Source organism: Fukomys damarensis, unplaced genomic scaffold (assembly GCF_012274545.1).
Source record: "Fukomys damarensis isolate Sample0158 unplaced genomic scaffold, DMR_v1.0_HiC HiC_scaffold_13, whole genome shotgun sequence".
NCBI lineage: Eukaryota > Metazoa > Chordata > Mammalia > Rodentia > Bathyergidae > Fukomys > Fukomys damarensis.
In genome coordinates, this window is record NW_022900925.1 from 1,300,215 (window position 1) to 1,318,803 (window position 18,589).

Consider the following 18,589-nt stretch of genomic DNA (forward strand, 5'->3'; position numbering starts at 1 on the left):
CTTATTACCATGGTCTCCCTGAGGCCCAAGCTACAGGGTCTGGAAAGGAGCAGATTCATTTGGAACTCAGGATTATACAGCCATCTCTCTCCAGGGCCACATGGGGTGGGTTATAGAAGCTGCTGTTTAAAAGGGGAGGACATGAGAAAGTTTCCCCTCTCAGTTGAGAGCAGCAAGTAGAAAGAAGCTGCCTAACTGGGTATTCCTGTCAGGGAGACCCTGGAGTGAATGCTGATTCTGGGTCAGGTGGAGGCAGGCAGAGTAGTGCTGTGGTGAGAAAGAGCCATGGTTTGCTGCCCAGCATCTGCCCTCTGTGGGCAGCAATTAATATGATCCTTTGGCATAAGCCATTCTCTGGGGACCTAAGGACCCCTCCATAGTACTTAACGCAGAGTTCTGATCTATGCCCTTCAGGGGCTCCATGTTGGCTATGGGACAGGCCCTCAGCTGCTTGGTTCAGTATCTAGGGTCACTATTTTGGCTCTGGCATCCGTAACCCAGCCCTTTCATCTTCCCTCCCCATGTACATTATGCCTCAGCTGCACTGAACTCTATTATGTCCCTCAAACATGAGAGAACCCCACTTTACCTCTAAAGCATGCCTAGAATATCCTCCCTCCTCTTTTCCTCCCCAACAACCAGCCTAGATGACCTCTTCCTCTGAGAAGCCTTTCCTCCTGCACAGATTCCTCCAAGGGTTCCCCCAATGCCTTGCAGGAATGTGTGTGAGCCTCTGATCAGGCCCCAGGATACAGAAGATCAGAGGATCCCAGACCTATTTCTCCTTTTGGCCTTGCAGAGGAGTGGCCGTTGGCTCTAGAGGGCCTGGGGTTGTGGCCTGTGGAGTGTGTGGAGTTCCTGGGTCCCACCCATTGCAGTCTAGGTCAGGAAGGATATGGTGGCCCAGAGGAGGGTGGCTCCATGAGTAGAACTAGATTAGGGCCTGAGGACCTCAGTCAGCCTGGAGCCTGTTCCTGCCTGTGGCAGCCTGGCCGTCACAACATGAACCAGCCTGAGTTGGGGAGTGAGGATTGAGAAAGGAAAGAACCCTCAAGCCTGAGTGGAGACCAAGAGAAGTCTGATTTATTTCACAGAAAAAGCTCCTTTTATAGGCTCACATCAACAGGAAGCACCAAGCAACTATTTGTAGGATTTTCTGACTCTTTACAAAGAACATCAGATCGGTGGCTGTCTCTGTGAGTTTTTCCCATTGCAGGGTCAAAAAACAATTTTAACAAGCAGAGTCCTAGAAAAGTAACAAATGTTACATAGATTGTATCAATGCCTTGAGTGCAGAGGTGAAGAAGTTTCCCTTTAAATGTCAAACACCTAGAGGGCCATGGCCGGGCTCCCACACCTGCCCAGTAGTAGTTCCTGTCACCTCAACCCCCAGTGAGCCCGCAGGGTCCACAGGAGCTCCTGTGCATGGCTATGTCCTTAGCTCTGAGGACATCTCCTAGGGACCTTGGCGCAGTGAACCCATCATGGACCCTAGAGGCCACAGCCAGGATGAAGGAGTTTCAGACAGCCCTGCTGGACCTTTGGGGCCATTCTCTAGGCCACACAGGTGGTCTTGATGGTCATTTGTGGTTGCATGGACCAGAGATGCAGTTCTGGTTTCCCTTCCTGGCTGGGCATCTATGCCTCTGCAGTGTCCCACTTCCTCAGCTGTGAACCAGGGATGACTTCCGAGCCCTCCTCCCCCTTGAGGATTAAAGAGACAAGCAGCTTTGTCTCCATAGTAGTGACTTGGCCACTCTTGACCAGCATGCTGACTTGGGTTGGAGACTCAGTGCTGGCAAACCACATCTCTTGGCAAAGAGCCCCAGCTGTCTTCTTAATTAAGTTTATTGCTACATTTTAGGTATACAGTAAAGTTACATTCATTGTTGGGATCTCATACCTTTATATGACAGGTCTTGGTTCTCATTTTTCTTAATGGGTGGAAGACACTTCCTGCTTGAGGGAGGTTGGAAGACAGTGTCCCACAGTGCCACATAGGTACTGCCACGCAAGCTACATGCTGAGGTTCCTGAGCTTCCCAGGCATCTGTGGTCATAGCTGGGCAGATAGAATGAGGTCACAGGGCAGCTGTTTGCTGCTGACAGCATTCTGGGCACTAGCCCTCCAGAGGACCTGGGGTCCTAAACCTGGCATGCTGCTAGCACTGTCTTTTAGCTCTCTGACCCTGGACATGTCACAGGCTTCTCACAACTATAGTCTCCTGGTCCTTAAGAGGGCAATTCTTGCTTGCTAGTGTCTTCTGTGGATGTGGCCACCATTGTTGCAGGCCCTTCGTGCAGCAGGGACCAGAGCACACATAGCCCTGATCAGAATTCGGATGAATCTGGGCATGGTTGCACACACCTGTCTCAACCCTGGGTAGACTGAGTCAAGAGCATTGCTGTGAGTCTGAGGCCAGCCTGGAATACATGGCAAGGCTGTGTATCAACCCCCCCCCCCAACATCTGTGGAGAGCTGTATCTCTTGAGGGTGGCTGTACCCTACCACTGGAGGGAATAGTGCTTTCTTAACAGTTCAACCTCTGCCCTCCTGCTTTTTCTTCAGGTACCACCACCACTTCGGCCCCTGTCAACCCCTTCCAGGTGAACCAGCCCCAGCCATTGACGCTGAACCAGCTCAGGGGAAGTCCAGTCCTGGGCAGCAGCACATCCTTTGGGCCTAGCACGGGGATGGAGCCCATGGCTGTGGCCCCCATGACATCAGCAGCCCCACATCCAGCTCTGGGGGCCAGTGGCTCCACTTTGACCCCCCTGGGCCCCACAACGATGAACATGGTGAGCAGCGTGGGCATGCCTCCATCAGCAGCACAGGCCACCAGCACAACCAACCCTTTCCTTCTGTAGTGCCCTGGGCCTAGGACCCACCCAGAGCAAATGCACGGAGCACCCGTGCCAGAGGACACTGAGCAAGGACTCTGAGGGTATGATGTGGGGTGTGAGGGCCTTCAGTTCCAGCTTCCTGGTAAAAGGAATGCCCTTTATAGCCCAAACCCTCAGACTTGAATGGCATGTGAGGTGTCCTCTCTGAGACGGCCGCTTGCCTCTCCCCAGCCTGACCAGGCTCCTCTGAGGCCTTGGATGCTGAAGTGAAGTTGTCAGTGTTGTCCTCATCCCAGCCTCATCCCAAGGGTCCTCAAATGCTGCCCAGCCCAGAACTTGGGACAGTTGCCTTGTCTCTATCCCCCCTGACCCAGCCACAGTCCTGGGTAAGGATGGGATGAAGCTCCAGCCCCATTCGACACTGACTTTTGGAGAAGTGGTTGTGCATATTTTATTTTCCTTTGACTCTTGTGTGAGTTCAAAGTAAACACTACCACCATGGACAACTTTTGAATTAAATTCACTAGAGCAAGCTTTAAAACTAATCTGAGCATAACCTTGCCATGTGGCTCTATGCTTGTACACGTTTGCACATATTTTGTTTAGTACAGTTTCATATTTGAGTTTGCAGAATTATCTAATAGTCTTTTTTGGCTAATATTTTTATAACGTGGTTCTTTATTTAACTGTCTAGTTTTGATAGAATTTACCAGGTCTGGCTGAGTTAAGATCTTGGCACATGTCATTTTAGTGGTTTAAGTTCTCTTTATTTATGGTTTTAACTCTAAGAAAACTTACAAAGGAAGAGATGTTTGGATGACAAAAACATGCCTTATGGGAAACCTAAAGCAAATTCTTTATAGGAATTTGATTACATAAAAAGATGTTTATTTAAGGGGAGGAAAAAAACCCACAAACTCCACCAGTAACGGAAACTTGTAGCCTCCAGTTGCCTTTCCTTTCCTTTCTCTGTCTCCCTTTTTGGTTAATTACAAACCAATCAACTCTCAGCTCTTTCAGCTAGATCATGAAAGAGGCTTTATTTCTTACCAGTATACCAACATCTTGGAAGTTAAAGGAAAAAAAATTAATGTATGAATGTGACTCACTGGTTTTATCAACTAATTCCTTTTTTAATTAAAGACACACAGGGATTAATAGGGACTTCTGTTTACAGTGTGTCAGAAGTGGAGGGAACACCTTAGCCTTTCCTCTATGCTCTCCTCTATCTCAGTCCTTACTCAGGTTATGGTTGGAAACAGCAGTCGTCCTGGGTAGGAAGGGCTGCTGTGCTCATGGGTCCCTGGGGGACAGACCAGCCCCAGACACAGGTTACAGAAGATGAAAACATTCATTGTCACCTGGGATAGAGTTTTAACAAACATGCACTACTATTATCTCCCTCTTCCAACCTCATCCTGTCATCATTCTACTCACCACTGTGAAAAAAGTATTAAGTCTCAAATTATAGACCAGAGAAGATTTATTTTTCCCCAGGGAAGGGACAGCCCTCATGAGTCCTACTGTACGTTCCAGCAATCTAGTGGGTGTTTCTGACTTGCTTTGCAACACAGACTTCTCACCTGCAGCTCCAAGGGCAGCTAACCACCTACCTGCCCCTCTCTGGTTCCAGAAAGAGACTTGACTCTTAGCCACCAGCCCAGGAGAAATTGCAGTGGTCCCTGGGCTACAGGAGGCCATGATGGCTTTGAGTGAGGACTGCTCTGAGTCCTTTGTGAGACCCTCCCTGCCTTGCTCCAGGCCTGAGTTCCCAACCAGCCACCCTTTCTGGAACTGCAGGCCTGTGGCCGGCCTTAGACTCCAGTGTCATTCAGGAAGGCTAGTAGAGGGTGAAAGGCACTGTGGTTGTGGAGGAGGGCACCTGCCCAAGATAGTGATTTCCTTCCAGTGGTGTGGAGCCTGGAAGCCCACAGGTCAGCACACCAGACTCGGCTCCTAGGGTCTGTGATTCTTTTGTAATAGAAAAAAGCCCCTTCCTGACATGACTGAGGCCCCCAGCACAACCATCACTGTGCCACCAGGGCCCAAGAAGATAGCCCCTCGCCCCGCCTCCTAGCACAGGCCATTCTGAGCGCATGTTGTTCCTGTTGCCCACTGCACTGATCATGAAGCCACACCGGCTGCTGCCACACATGTTGCACACGTGCCACCATTCCCCCTGATGAGCACCATGGTGGAGGAAGTCACCCAGGGGCCGGTGGCTGGTTTTGAACTTGGGTTGACTGTTGATACTTATTTACTGTATAAATATAATTTATCATTTGTATCATGATTCAGTTTCTGGCTGTGTCCTTCCCCCACTGTCTTTACCCGTCTTGAGCCACAGGAGAGGACTGGGCAGGCTAGGGAGCCGGTTTCTGCCCAGGATCAGGTTGGCTTGTTAGTCAGGCCACCACTTGATCTTGGTGGCCATGAACCCTTCCTTAGGAGATGGTAGACTTGCCCTTGGTGGGGCACTGTCACAGGCGGTTGGAAGGGTATGCTGGGTGTCTCAAGTTCCCTTCTAGCATTCATCCCCTTGTGACCTCATGATGGAGCCTGCTTTGAAAGGAGTGGCAGTGAGTGTGCCAGCTCCAAGGCTGGGCCTCAGGTCTCCCATGTTCTGTACTTAATGTCCATGCCATAGAAGAGCTGTTCCAGAAGAAGCTGCACCCTGTCATCTTATGAGCTGGGTCCAACTTCCTTTCTTCCCAAGGGAACAAGAAATGGACCTACTTTCCACATTGCCGGGCACTATCACAGCTGGCCTTTAGGTCATCAAGTCATTCATTCCACACATGGATCAGAAGGTCCCATCAGTCTCTGCTTCCTGCTCAAAGCCCAGGGTCTCCATGGAGCATGGGGGGATGCAGGTCCTGCCAGAGGTGGTCACCATACCCTCTTCTGACAAGAAGGAGACATTGCATCAGGAGTGATTTTCACAGGTGAGACTCCACTCAATGGAAGAGTGAACTGGGAAATACGGGCAACCATTGGTCCATAGCAGAACCAGACCTCTGAGGTGGCCCTGTGTGAAAGGCGGGAAGAACCTGAGGAAGCTGATTGTAGTGGGGAGAGTGCTGACATTTCCACAATGGACCCAGGCTCTGGTCGCTAGGGGAGGCCTATTCTGGGAGGCCTATCTTGTATCCCCTTGGCTACTTCCAAGGTGGATGTTAGAGCTCAATGGGGATGGGGAGGCAGTGCTCAGCTTCTGCCTGCTCCCTGCACATGTCGTTCCTGGCCAAGACCTCTTGAAGTCCAAGGCACTGGTCCAGGTCCACAGGCCCTGTGAAAGCATGTGCCCTCTAAACCCTGACAGTCTTTTGAGCTGTTCACTTCCCAATAGTTTGAAGTACAAATGGTTTTGGTTAGAGAGTTACTTTGGTGCCGCCCTACCACCACCACAACCCTGTCTCCTAGTATGGTACTGTCCGTACTGCTGGGCTGATGGGACTTCAGCAGGCACAGTGCAGGAAGGGGCAATAGTAATAGATAATGCACACATGAAGTTCATTCATCCTCAGACAAGAGCTGTGCTATCCTTGTGGTCTGTCCAAGATTCTCTTCAGGTTAATGGTGATTATTGTGACATCTGGATCACCATGGGAGGCCAACCCTTCACCCAGCATTTACCAAAAAATTGAGTTCCTGTGTTTAAATGAGAAAGTTTTATTAGGTCTTTATTATCCAAAGCAGTTTCAATCATCTGCATCAATTCTAGAAAGTCTCCTTTTTCCGTCTTTTTTGGCAGTGCTTTTTCACCTTGTGCATGCTAGGCAAGCACCCTGAGTTGCATAAATTTTATTTTGAGATAGGGTCGTGCTCAGTTTTCGAGACCGGTCTTGAACTTGCAATCCTCCTGCTTCAGCCTCCCTAGTAGCTGGGGTTACAGATGTATGCCACTGCTCCTGGCTTTCCTTTTTCATTCTTCTGATACCAACATTTTTTAGATTTATTTTGTTCCCTCCCATTTCTTCTTGCAAACTGGCAAGCTCTTTCCTGAGTTCATCTCTACTGTGACAGCACAACAGTAGCCAACCTTCACTGCAAATTCTGTGTCTCCCTCTAAAGCCATTGGCTCAGCAGCCACATAACCCACCTTAAAATCATCCTGGAGGGGCACGAGGAGCCTCAATCCCAACTGGTTTGCGCATTTGTAAAAACAGCATATGGCTGAGGATGTAGCTCAACGGAATACTTACCTAGCATGTGTGAAGCCTTGGGCTCTATCCTCAGTACCAATACAAATAACAAAAACAGGACCAGGGATTTAGCTCAGTGGTGCCACCGCCTGCCTCACAAGCACAAGGACCTGAGTTCGATCGCTGGTACCAAAAAAACTAAAAACAAAGACAAGTCCAACCAACCAAATTAAAACCACACACAGTACAGTTAAGATCTGTGCATCTCATTGGCTCTAAATGTCCCCTCAAAGAACAACAACAACAAAAACACCTGGATGTACAACTGGGTGTAGTGGTATACACCTCTGATCCCAGCATTTGAGAGGCTGAGAGGAGGATCACAAGTTTCAGGCCAAGCCTGGTCAACTGAGTGAGACCCTGTCTCAAAAAGGTCTAGAGAGGGCCGGGGATTTAGCTTGGATTCTGCCACCTGCCTTGTAAGTGCAAAGTCCTGAGTTCAATCCCCAGTAACCAAAAAACAAAACAAAACAAGTCTAGAGATGTGGCTCAGCACTCCCTAGGTTCACTTCCTAGTACACAGACAAAGCTAGATGATAGACAAAAGATCTTCAAGAGGCCAAGAAGTGGAGGTCCTCAGGGATTCCTGCCTGTAGTTGCTTCCTGAGGCCATTCTGGTAGTGGAAGGGCACTTTGTGACATCTGTGAGAAGCAAGAGGCCTCTGCATTTCTGAGTGAGGAACCTCAGGAAGGAATCAGAAAAGTGGCATCTCTCTGGGGTGTGAGTTGTAGCACCAGGTGGGAGTGCTTCAAGGAGGGGTGGAAAGGGTCCCGGAGGGCTGAAGAGACAGGTGTGGAGAGTCTTCTCAGAGACTGAGAATTACAGCTGGGCTCTGGGCAGATTGAAGGCCTCTGAGTGCAGCAGGGATGGAAGGTAGGCCAGCCAGCATTCTCCAATCTTGGGCAGGTGGAGCAGCAGGTGGGGAGTTTCCAGCAGGATGAGGTTTGGACAAGTGGTATATTGGACAGGAGGGTTCCATGGGCTTATAGATGAGTGCATGTAATGACAACCACCAGTGCTGAAAGATGGAGGCTAGAAAGGGAAGAGTTGATTGGCAAAAGAGGGGAGGCTGGTTGGTGGCTTGGTCTTGGGTGGACAGTTGGACTGGGTGCCCCAGAGGACCTATGAGAAAGTGGTCTGGGAGAGGGATGCTTAGATCTAAGATGGTGCAGTAGCTGATAACAAGCAGCTCTGACCCTGGAAATGAGCGGCTGCAAGGTTGAGATAAAGGTCAATCCAAGCAGAGATTGGGCTGCAGTGCCACCAAGAATATCTGCTGGAGAGGGCTGGGATGTAGCTCAGTGATGCTGCTGCCTGCCTTGCAAGCACAAGGTCCTGAGTTTGATCCCTGTACCCCCCCACCAAAAAAAACCCGAGAAAAGGCAATGTAGGCATATTGTTGTTGACACAGACGGTGGCCAGTGTGGTTTGATGGCTGGGCCTGCTGGAAGCTAGGAAGAAATGGTCTGGAAATGATGAGGGGCATGGACACACCCCATTTCTGGGCCCATGGTACATGAGAATGAGAGGAAAGAAGTGCTACTCAAGAGTGGTATAGGGAATGGGGCAGCCTCAGAGATGGTTAGAATTGTAGTATTTTTGCTGAGGCCAGACCAGGAGTTCCAGAACACACAGTGACGGGCAAGGGATGGGGGTGCCCTGAGAGATAAGAGAACATAAGAGGGTCTGTTCAGATGGTTGCTTAGGGCAAGCTCCAGTGATAGGCCAGACCTGCAGTGGTTTGTAGCCTGGCATTCTGCTGTACTGAGGGAAGCTCTGTGGCAGTCTGGGGGCTCTGTAGTGTTCACCTGAGACTGTAGAAGGGGAAGCTGCAGGGCATGACTCGCCAGGGTGTGTGTGCATGCAGGCAAGGGGACTTCATCTCAGGCCTTCCTGTTGGAACACTACAGGGACCTGTGTGCAAGTGGCCCAGGATCCTCACAGATGCCAAGGTGTTGCGCCACAGGGCTTGTCCAGTCTCCCATCTTGGCCAGCCACCTGAGTTTTGGGGGCTCCCGCAGCCTCTACCCAGCATAGTGCTCCACAGGGCTGGAGATGAGGCAGGGTCTTGGAGGCCTGCTCCCACGTGGGGATGGGGGTGGCACAGGGAATAGAAAGCAGCCCCATCTGGTTCTCTGAAAAGTGACTTTATTATATGAAACTATTTTGTTGTGCCCAAACCCCCAACAGCACCAGGCTGCACTTAAGGCTGATGCGTCAGTGGCTGACTCCAGAAAGACATCCTTGAGTAACAGGAGGCTACTTGGCTGCCTGGCCAGACTCACGTTCTTCACCTGGGGATGCCCTGGGGCAGGCTGGGCCCTGGGATGCCATGTATGTCTGCAGGCCCAGTGTCGTAGCCCAGCTTCCTCATGTCCTTGGTCACCACGTTGAAAAGGAGGGTAACAAAGCCCTGAGAGTGGACTCGGGTCACTGGGGACAGAGGGTAGCATTAGCCAACTGTGCTGGGGTAGACCCAGGGTGCTCTGGGCATCTCTCAGTACTCTGTTGTGAAATGGGATGATGGTACTTTGCCCATGTGCCCCAGTGGGAGGTCAAGAGGCAACATACAGTGGGCCACACAGACATGACAAACCCTCTGCTCCAACTAGGTACACATCTGCAAGGTGCTCTGAAAAAATTCTCGGGCCATCTGTAGTACCAGATCCCAGATGCCTGGCAGTTGCTTGGCCTTCACCATCACCTACTTCCTGGGGTCCTGGGTGCTAGGGCCTACCGAGTCCCTCTCCAGGCTCCAACTTGCCTCTGAGCTGGGGTCAGGGAGGGGCAGCATGCTTTACCTTCCCGGCCTTCGCCCTGCGCCACCACCTTTGGGTCTGTGTACTCCGGCCGTCGTCCCATGAACCAGCTGGGGACACAGGAGAACATGCATGAGCAGGGTCCCACTTGGGGATTCCTGGCATCAAACACTGGACATGGCCCTCTGGTAGCCAAGGCAATACGATGTACTTCCTGTGCCCTGAGGATAGGCACCATCACTGCAATGGGCTCCATGTGCTGCCTCCCATAGGGACTACAGGACTGTAGACCATAGTGAGGGAGGGGTGTTCACTGACTCTCAATGGATGGGCAGAGGCACCATCTCTATGAGCCTCAGTTTCCCCATCCTAGAGCAAGGCTCTAACAGCACCCATCTTGCAGGTGGCTGTGAGGACGGAGGCCCAGGGTACATCCCCTACTGTGGGGGCAGATCCCATCCCACCATCTTTGCTGGGTCTGCATGCAGAGTGGTTTGCTCATTGGGCTGAGAAGACAGTTGTTCCGGGGAGAATGTTCCAGGTAAGGGCCCAGTGGGCTGAGAATCAAGGCAGGTAAGGAGCAGGCAGATGGGAAGCAAGCAGGGCAGAAGCCACAGAGCCAGCAGAGCACTGTAGTAATCTGGCTAAAGTTAACTCTAAACACAAAGGAATGTGCCTGGGTCTTGGAGCATATACCATCTTACTTGCCAGGTGAAGACTAGGTTGGAGGGCTGTAGCAGGCTAACAGCCCTGGAAGAAATCAGGTGCTTGTTCCTGGAAACTGAATGTAACCTTAAATTCAGGATTTTACAAGGTGGAAGTTACCCTAGATTATCCTTGATCATCTGGGGTAACCTAGTGATACTATCTGAGACAGTCCTAATGTAATCACTGTCCTCACGGAAGGATGCAGAGGGAGACATGCACATGGAGGAGGCATGCGACCAAGGAGAGGTCCACCCATAAGCCAGGGAAAGTGGGCAGCCACAGGAAGTGAAAGAGGCAGGAGCAGCATCTTCCTCTGAGCCTCCTGAGGGAACACAATCCTGCCAGCATCCCGCATTTTGCACAGTGGTACAGGTTTTGGACTTCTGGACACCAAGTTTGTGATATCACATGCTGTCTTCACTGATCAGACTTCTCCCTGGTCCTATAATCCAAGAACACATGGCTTTGCCAATTTGGGAACCTGTGTAAAGGGCTAGAGATGTCCAGACACTGAGCTGCCACCCCTAGGTCCAGGCTAGAAGCCTGCTTGTATGTCCTCCATCTTTCAGCACAAAGCCCTTTTCTCAGGGACCTCTCACTGCTAGGCCCAAACTCTTCCTCTGGGGCGTGAGATGTAAAGCCTTCACCAGGAAGGAAAATACTATGGGGCAGGATGGACACGTGGGCTCTTGAAGCCCATCCCCTTCCCTAAGCCCACAGACGTGATCTGACCACTGCTTCCCACACAGCTCCAGGGATGGACACTCACTTCTAGGGGACAATGGCCTGGGGCATCTGGCTAAGCCCTTTCCCAATTTGTGGCCTCCCAGAGGGGCCTGTAGGGCCCATGGGCACCCACATGGTTGGGATGATGCCAGCGGAGAATGCTGTCCTTCCCTTCTGCAAGTCTCAGATTTCAGTGTGGCTTCTTGGGTTATCTGTCCCTCCACCCAGCAGGGTTCTAACCAAGTGTCACTCCCTGATACTGACCAGGTTTGCAGGCGGCCGTGGTGGCTGTAGTCAGTCAGCTGAGGCCTACTGGCCCTCCGAGCTCCTACTTGGGAGTCATAACATGTAAGAGGGCTTCCTGCTGGCAGCCTGCTCCAAGCAACTATCCTCTGAACCCTCTCATAGGTCCTGTAGGCTGGCCCAGGCCTGTCTCCCTGGTCTCCCTACTCCCTACCCCACCCCAGTCTCCTAGTTTATCACTTACTGGCCACAGTGACATGCTGATTACTTCTAAAATGCTAAACTCATGTTCTTCTCAGGACTAAGGAATCCCAGTGACTCCATGCAGCTCCAATCCCAGGCCCCACTTCCATTTGTCCCCATGAGGTAGAACAGTCTGAAGGCCTGGTAAGGTTTCCAAGCACACCGTGAGGGCCAAAATTTGACAGCCACTCATCAAGTAGATAAGGAGCTGCCGGAGGCTTCAGATAGAACTCTCACCTTGTGAACTTCTGTAGTTTAGACGTAGACTCTGGCACAAACATGGGGATGGTCCTTTTGTGCCTACAACAAATATTTACACACAAAAAATGTGCTCAGTAGTAGGAAACTGATGTGCTTTCAAAGCCTCTGGCAGAGTGTGCTGGGACCCACATGGAGCAAGTGTGTGGCTGCAGCTTACAGAGGGTAGAGTCTAAGAGAGTTTTTTTCTCAGGGTGCACTCTCTAACCTCCCCATCTGAGGTCTGGGTCTCTTCCCAGATCTGGGCCACACCCACCATATTCCAGGTTGAGCTGCCTAGGCCCTGAGGACTCCAAGGCATTCCCAGCCTGAGCCCAAGATGCACTGCCAAGTGATAGTGCCCAGTCTCCAGGACAGCATGGCCCAGAAAGGCACAACTTACCTGCCAGGTGAAAAGGGCACGTGCACTGCCCCATATCCTCGGACCACGTCATTCCCAAACACGTCTGGTCCATACACACTGAGCACGATCTGTGGCCCTTGGAAAGGACAAGGCTGGGGTCAGCATGTGTGGAAGCCGTGAAGGGTTCTGTCAGAGAACAGGATATCCAGCCAAGTCCCAGGACAGCACTCAAGGCATGGAGGCACATGGAAGCCCTGAGTACTGAGAAGGTTCCTTCCCATCCTGCTAATTCCTGTGGCACTACTGCTGTGCAGGCAGGCACTCCCTACAGTTCATAGCAGGGGAGAAAGCCAAAGTGTTGTTTTGTCATTTGATGGGCACAGAAAGCACCTCTGGAGCCCTATGTCAGACACTGGCCCCTGTGGTGTCAGATCTGACAAGGGCCTGCTACCTGCTCTCTGGTAGTTTCTCTAACGGAAGTGGTCACCCTCAGGTACGCAAAGCACAGCTCATGGGACCGGGGAGGAGGGGTCTTAGAGAAGCCAGAGAGAGAATAAGGCATTCCAGGTATTTCGCTTTGAAATATTAATAGGTACATCCATTTCCTGTCAACACCAAGGTCCTTAACTGGGTGCCTTCACCTCATTAGTTTCTATGTCCTCTATGTGTGGGGAGATCACAGCCCCAGGAGGGGCTGGGAACCAGCTTGCCAGCCAGGCTCCTATCCTGCAGCCCTTACCGAATGACCTCATAAATTATGTAATCTCTCTGCATCTCAGCCTCCTCACCTCTGAAGCCATTACAATAGTGCCTCTGCCTAGTTTTAATAGCTGAGTATTTTCATCATCATTCAATTCAAAATATTTCCTAATTTCATTATTATTTCTTCTTCTCCATATGGGCTATTTTAAGATGTGATTTTCTTATTTTTTAAACAGATGGGGATTTTTTTCACCATCCTTTTGTCATTGGCTTCTAGCTTTAATTTCATTATAGTAAAAAAAGTAAGTTCCCAGAAGCCAGGAGTGGTGGCACATAGCCATAATTCTAGACCGCAGGAGAACGAGGCTGGAGGACTGCTGCAGGTTCTAGGTCAGCCTGGGCTATACCGTGAATTCAAGGCTTGCCCATCTCAAAAATAAAAGGTCCCAGATGATGAGTAGTGGTGCTCTGAATGTAGCCAGTGGTGTGGGATGAGGGACAGGCTTGATTTGGGGATGCCGCAGGAGAGCTCTGGCCCCCCACGGTGCAGGGTGCAAACTCACAGCCGAAGGGGTTGGTGCTCTTAAAGGTGACATCGATGGGAAAGTTCCACACCAGGGCTCGCCGCACGTCTTGGCTCTTGGAAGTGATCTGTGAGATTCCCTCCTCCAGACCCTGTGGGACAATGACAGTGATGGCTGGTCTGAGTTCCAGGTGGCCACACCCTCTCCCTTTACCTTGGACAGGTAGTTGGGAGGGCTTTTTCCTCAACTATTTTCTACCAAGACCTACACTGTAAAACAAAAAGATCTAAGAGATGACAGCACCTCTCAGGTGCTGAAAAGTTAATGCGTTATCTCACCAAGGTGTGACAGGAGCTCCTTCCTTTCACTCCCAGAAGGTCCATAGATCTGCCCCAGGATTCCCTGTATGTTTTCAGCCCTCTTCCCCTCACCCTGTTCACTGGACATCCTGCCTCCCTGCTGCTCCTCAAACATGCCAGGCATCCCAGTGCCTCAGGCCCTTTACACTCTCTGCTCCGTTTCCCCAGAAAGTCTTCCCCACAGATTTCAACATGGCTTATTCCCTCCCTGCCTTCAGATCTTTACCTAGAAGCAGCCTTCTCAGTGGGTCCTTCCAGGATCCAGCCTCCCTCATAGCTCTTGCTTGCTAACTTCATTCTCCCTCCAGGACTTACTATTAGCTAACAGAATATGTACTAATTATCCATCTCCACCAAGGATGTGTACTCTCAGAAGACGAGGATTTTTGTCTGGTTTTGGTCACCATGGTTATCTTCAATATCCAGAAGACTAAATTACAGTTATTCAATGAATGGCTGATGGAAAATAAGTATTATTTGAACAAATGAAACTGAGGCTCAGAAAGGTCATACAAGTTGGGCCCTCACTTCCTAAACTGTTGTAAAGACTAAACAAGTGCTTTGCAAACAGTAAAGCATGACACCAGCTGAGGTCTTCACCTCCACCTCTCTCCAGGTGGAGGCCTTGGACTGAGAGCCCTGAACTACCCTGATCCTCTGGAGCTCGCCAACACCTCTGGGGAGGGGACTGGCCCAAGGCATCTATAGCTCAGCCACTTTCTGGCTGGCTTTCTGAGACCTGCCCACACATCCCTGTAGGCTGCCATGTGCCAGGTCACAGGAATGGCTATGTGAGGGAGTGAAGACTGGAGCACATATCAGGGACCCCACTGGTGGCTGTGTTCTCTGTACCAGCTTCATCAGGAACAATCTCATGTTTGGGTCCCCTTTGAACTCAAGTGTCTACCTCTCAGTTGGTCTGGAACGGAGGGGAAGGTTGTGAGAGTCACCTTTAGAAACCTTGATAGTCAAAAGGCCAGAAGTAAAGTAGACCCAAGAGCCCAGCTTACCGCCGTGGGGGCCCAGTCCTGGCCATACACAAAGCAGTACTTGCAGTAGAGGTCATCATACTCTGGAAACTGCAGAGAAAGCATACAGGAATTCTGTTTCTGGGGACTCAAGTTGAGACTCACATATTGGCTAGACAGGAGCAGCTGACAGGGATTTTTGAACAGGAGGCCCCTGGGAACCTAGAAATGGAGTTCAGCAGAGGCTGGGGCCTGAGATGGGGGCGTCTGTGGGAGAGACCCAATTGCTACTGCTCTCTGCTCAGGCTCTGCCTTTTTTTTTTTTTTAAACTTTTTTGAGACAAGGCCTTGCTATGTAGTTCAGGTTGGCCTTGAACTCCTGAACTCACTATGTAGCCCAGGCTGGCCTCAAACGTATGGTGATCCTCTTGCTGGGATTACAGGATTGCGCCACCATGCCTGGCTTCTGCCTTCTGTCTATACACCCTTCCCATCTTCGTACCATCTCATCCTTCAAAACACCCCCTTCAGAGAGCCTGCTGTGACTCCCAGGCTGGTGTTAAGGGTCACCTCTTGGCCCCCTCAGCCTCTGCTTTCCTTTATCAAGGCACTGAATACCTGTGTCTATGTCTGTCGTCCACATTAGACTGTGAGGAAGAAACAGGTTTTATGGTTTTCTGTGTCCCTAGTGTCTGCCACAAGGATGAGCACAGATGAGATCTAAGGGACCAGTGCTGATGTGAAAGGTCAGAGAACTCAGAGAGCCATAAGAACACAGCATATGGCATGGTAGAGCTGAGGGCTGGAGGACAGGGAATGGTCGGTCTAGAGCAGAAGGAAGAGCACTGGGGGAAGGGAGGTGCTGAAAGCACTCAGTCCAGCTGGAAGACCATCATCCGGCAGAACGGGAAGAGGAGGATGGTCTTGGGTACTAGGCCAAGGTGGAGGTAAACGGGTGGGCGCTTACAGCAGTTCCTGATGAATGAGGAAGGCAGCAGACTGTGACTGAACCTTAGGCCTGGGAGAGCTGTGCTTAGATCATCTTCATCAAATCTCACACTGATACGAGAATAATGAGGGTCACTTCCAACAAACAGCCTGAAAGGGCAGTGTAGCAAAGTGATGCCCGTCAGACAGACTTGGTCTCAAATTCCAGCTTCACCATATCCTTTGGGCAAGTTTCCCCAGCCATAGGCAGAGGGACCTTAGCACCATCTGCCTTGAAAAGTTGCTATGAGGACTGAAAGAGCAGGGCAGAACGCTTTGTCTTACACATAGTGAGCACCTGCTGGAGACTGGGTTTTATTTATAATAAATGGTCCTTGTAAGACCAGACAGACAGTCTTTACAGGTACATTCTCCCCGAAAACAGTCAAGGCCTTCAACATCGTTGGATCTGACTGACCAAAATATCCTGACTCTAATACAAGTTCAAGGATGGGGATTTGGCGAGTGGGGCACCGACTGCGCGCAGTGCAGACGCCCTAGACAGTCGTTTAAGGACGCGGCCCCGTGTGTCCGCTGAGCCTCCGCTCCTCCAGTTACTCGCTGGAGGCTCCTGCCAGTGACTCAAGCAAGTGGATATGATCTGAGCCCAGGTCCACAGGCTTGGCCAAGTGTGAAGTCGGTACCAGCTGAACCTCTCGAGGTGGGTTTCCTCAACTGCATATTGAGGCTTAGGATCCCCAGCAAGCTGGCACCATGCCCCTCAGCGCCGTTCTCCCTCGACGAGAAGCTGGGAGCAACGACAAGGCCCTCTATAAGCCACGAAGCAGCCCTCGGGGTTGCGGGAAGGGCCCTGGAGACCGGGAGACGGGCCCCGGGGGAGTCCGCGGCTGCTCACCTGGGCGCTCTCCACTTGCCCATTGACCATGAGCAGGAAGACACTGGGATTCGCCGCGGCCATGGCAGAGGCGCCGGAGGCCCACCCCGGCCGCTCGCGTGGTTGCTAAGAGGCACCGGGGTCGCTTTGGAAACAGACGGCGTGGCGCACTGGACACATTTCTTATCTGGCCTTCCGCGAAGGCGTGGGCCACTGTGACGGCACGCATGCGTGGTTAGAGGCTGCTGTCAGGGCGGGACTCTGTGGGGGTGGGGCCAGATGGACGGGGCTCCTCTCGCTCATTCCTCTGTTAGGAATATGAGGACCGTCCTCCCACCTCGCAGAACCCGGCCGCATCCGATTACTCCCGCACGAAATGTGTGCGCAGTGTGTCTCAGAACTACTTTGCTTGAAGCGCGATAGCGAGAAAAGATGAGTCGTGGGGGAGAAGTACCTCAGACTCAAACCCGCCTGAAGCCAAGTGTTAAAACACGCTTTCGCCACGAGGTGGCGCTGTGGCCCTGCTGGCAGGACGTAGAGGGAGGCCGGCGGTGTGGCCAGGGCTCCCTGGGTGCGTAGGGGTTAAACTCCTGGCGTTGAGAAGAGGCCTCAGGTTGGGCCAAGCAGCTCCCTGCCTCAGGTTAAGGGTGTGCTTCCGGTGGCTTTTGAGACCCTCACTTCCGAAAATGTTTACTAAACAAAATTGCCTTCTGGCCTCAAGAATCTGTGTATACGTAAGTCACCTCTCCTTGCTGAGGCGCCACACTTGGCACCTAAGCCTGGTCACTGCTACTCCTCTCAGGGCGTTACAGCTTCTGTTAACACGTGCATGGAGCTACTCTTAGAGCTCAACAACGTTTGTGTTTGCCAATTCATTATTATCATAATTCGGCCTGACGTTTGCCTCCCCCGCTACACTGCCAGCTAGAGTCCAGGAGTCGCATCAGTCTTGCATCTTTGTTGCGTGGCACATAGTAAACCCTCAGTGACTACATTTTAAATGAATGAACACTTGAACACATCTTCATTTAAAAAGAAAATTGGCCGGGCGTGGTGGCGCACACCTATAATCCCAGGGCTCGGGAGGCTGAGGCAGGAGGATCTCTGTGAGTTCGAGACCAGCCTAGGCTACATAGTGAGCTCCAGGTCAATCTCAATACATAGTGAGACCCCCCTGTCTCAAAAAACAAACAAAAAAATTGAACCCAGTGCCTTTACACATCCCCAGCCCTTTTTATTTTTTATTTTGAGACAGGATCTTGCTATGTAACTAAAGTTGACCAGGCTGAGCTCGAACTTGTGCTCTCAGATTACAGGTTTGTGCCCTCAGGCCCTGCTGAACGCAACTGCATTTCACAGGAGAGGATTCAGACAGGGAAGGTGAGTTGGACGCAATCACCGAAGCAGTTCAGTCAGCTGAGTTTGGACTCACACCCAGGACTTCACAAGCTAAAGACCCTCACTACTTCCTCTGCCTTCCCTGGGGTGCCTCTGGGTGGAGGTGTCAAAGGAGACATTAAGACCCCATCTCTAATCCAGGAAATGAAGGGATGTACAGGTATTCAGACTCGGGAGGCTGGGCCTCCACATCATCCACCCTGCAGCAACCAGGCGCCAGCCTGGGAGCAGATAAGGGTGTCCCACAGCCATCTATGCAGGAGAGAGAAGTGGGGTTACGGCTCAGCCTGAACCCACTGCATACCCCACCCAGGTGAGTAAGGGTATCTGTTGGGGAGGGGACTATAGGCAGCCAGTGCTCATGCAACTGATAGGAGACTTGTGGGTCTCATAGGTTGGAGACCCTGAGTGTCAGACACATTACACAGGGGAGGACCTGACTGCCTCCCCAGGACCTTGTTTATACTCCCCTCCTACCCCTCACACT

At 51.4% G+C, this 18,589-nt stretch overlaps 3 protein-coding genes across 7 annotated transcripts in view; 2 read left to right on the forward strand and 1 right to left on the reverse strand.

Annotated features, from left to right (window-relative positions):
• Positions 1 to 3,400, forward strand: part of Epn2 (epsin 2) — a 49,559-nt gene extending 46,159 nt beyond the window's left edge. For both annotated transcript variants that reach the window (XM_010618900.3, XM_010618901.3), the window contains one exon: positions 2,569 to 3,400. In XM_010618900.3, coding sequence (XP_010617202.1) covers positions 2,569 to 2,867 — 299 coding nt within the window. In that variant the 3' untranslated portion in view covers positions 2,868 to 3,400. The remainder of the gene's footprint in view (positions 1 to 2,568) is intronic.
• B9d1 (B9 domain containing 1) lies at positions 1,126 to 16,921 on the reverse strand. 4 transcript variants are annotated; one of them, XM_010618903.3, is made up of 8 exons: positions 16,726 to 16,921; positions 14,925 to 14,993; positions 13,595 to 13,706; positions 12,369 to 12,465; positions 11,966 to 12,028; positions 9,851 to 9,918; positions 1,904 to 2,061; positions 1,126 to 1,246 (listed from the first exon to the last, which is right to left on the reverse strand). In XM_010618903.3, the coding sequence occupies exons 1-8, from the start codon at positions 16,786 to 16,788 to the stop codon at positions 1,232 to 1,234; spliced, it is 645 nt and encodes a 214-aa protein (XP_010617205.1). In that variant the 5' UTR covers positions 16,789 to 16,921; the 3' UTR covers positions 1,126 to 1,231. The 4 variants fall into 4 exon arrangements, with proteins under 4 accessions (XP_010617205.1, XP_010617207.1, XP_010617208.1 ...); XM_010618905.3 differs by lacking the exons at positions 1,126 to 1,246; positions 1,904 to 2,061 and adding an exon at positions 4,946 to 5,747 and having other exon boundaries at positions 16,726 to 16,918; XM_010618906.3 differs by lacking the exons at positions 1,126 to 1,246; positions 1,904 to 2,061 and adding an exon at positions 5,763 to 6,494 and having other exon boundaries at positions 16,726 to 16,916.
• Positions 16,922 to 17,938: 1,017 nt separating this feature from the next.
• Positions 17,939 to 18,589, forward strand: part of LOC104858630 (ribonuclease E) — a 19,886-nt gene continuing 19,235 nt past the window's right edge. Inside the window, exon 1 of the mRNA XM_033762723.1 lies at positions 17,939 to 18,084. The gene's annotated coding sequence lies outside the window, so the exon portion shown is untranslated. The remainder of the gene's footprint in view (positions 18,085 to 18,589) is intronic.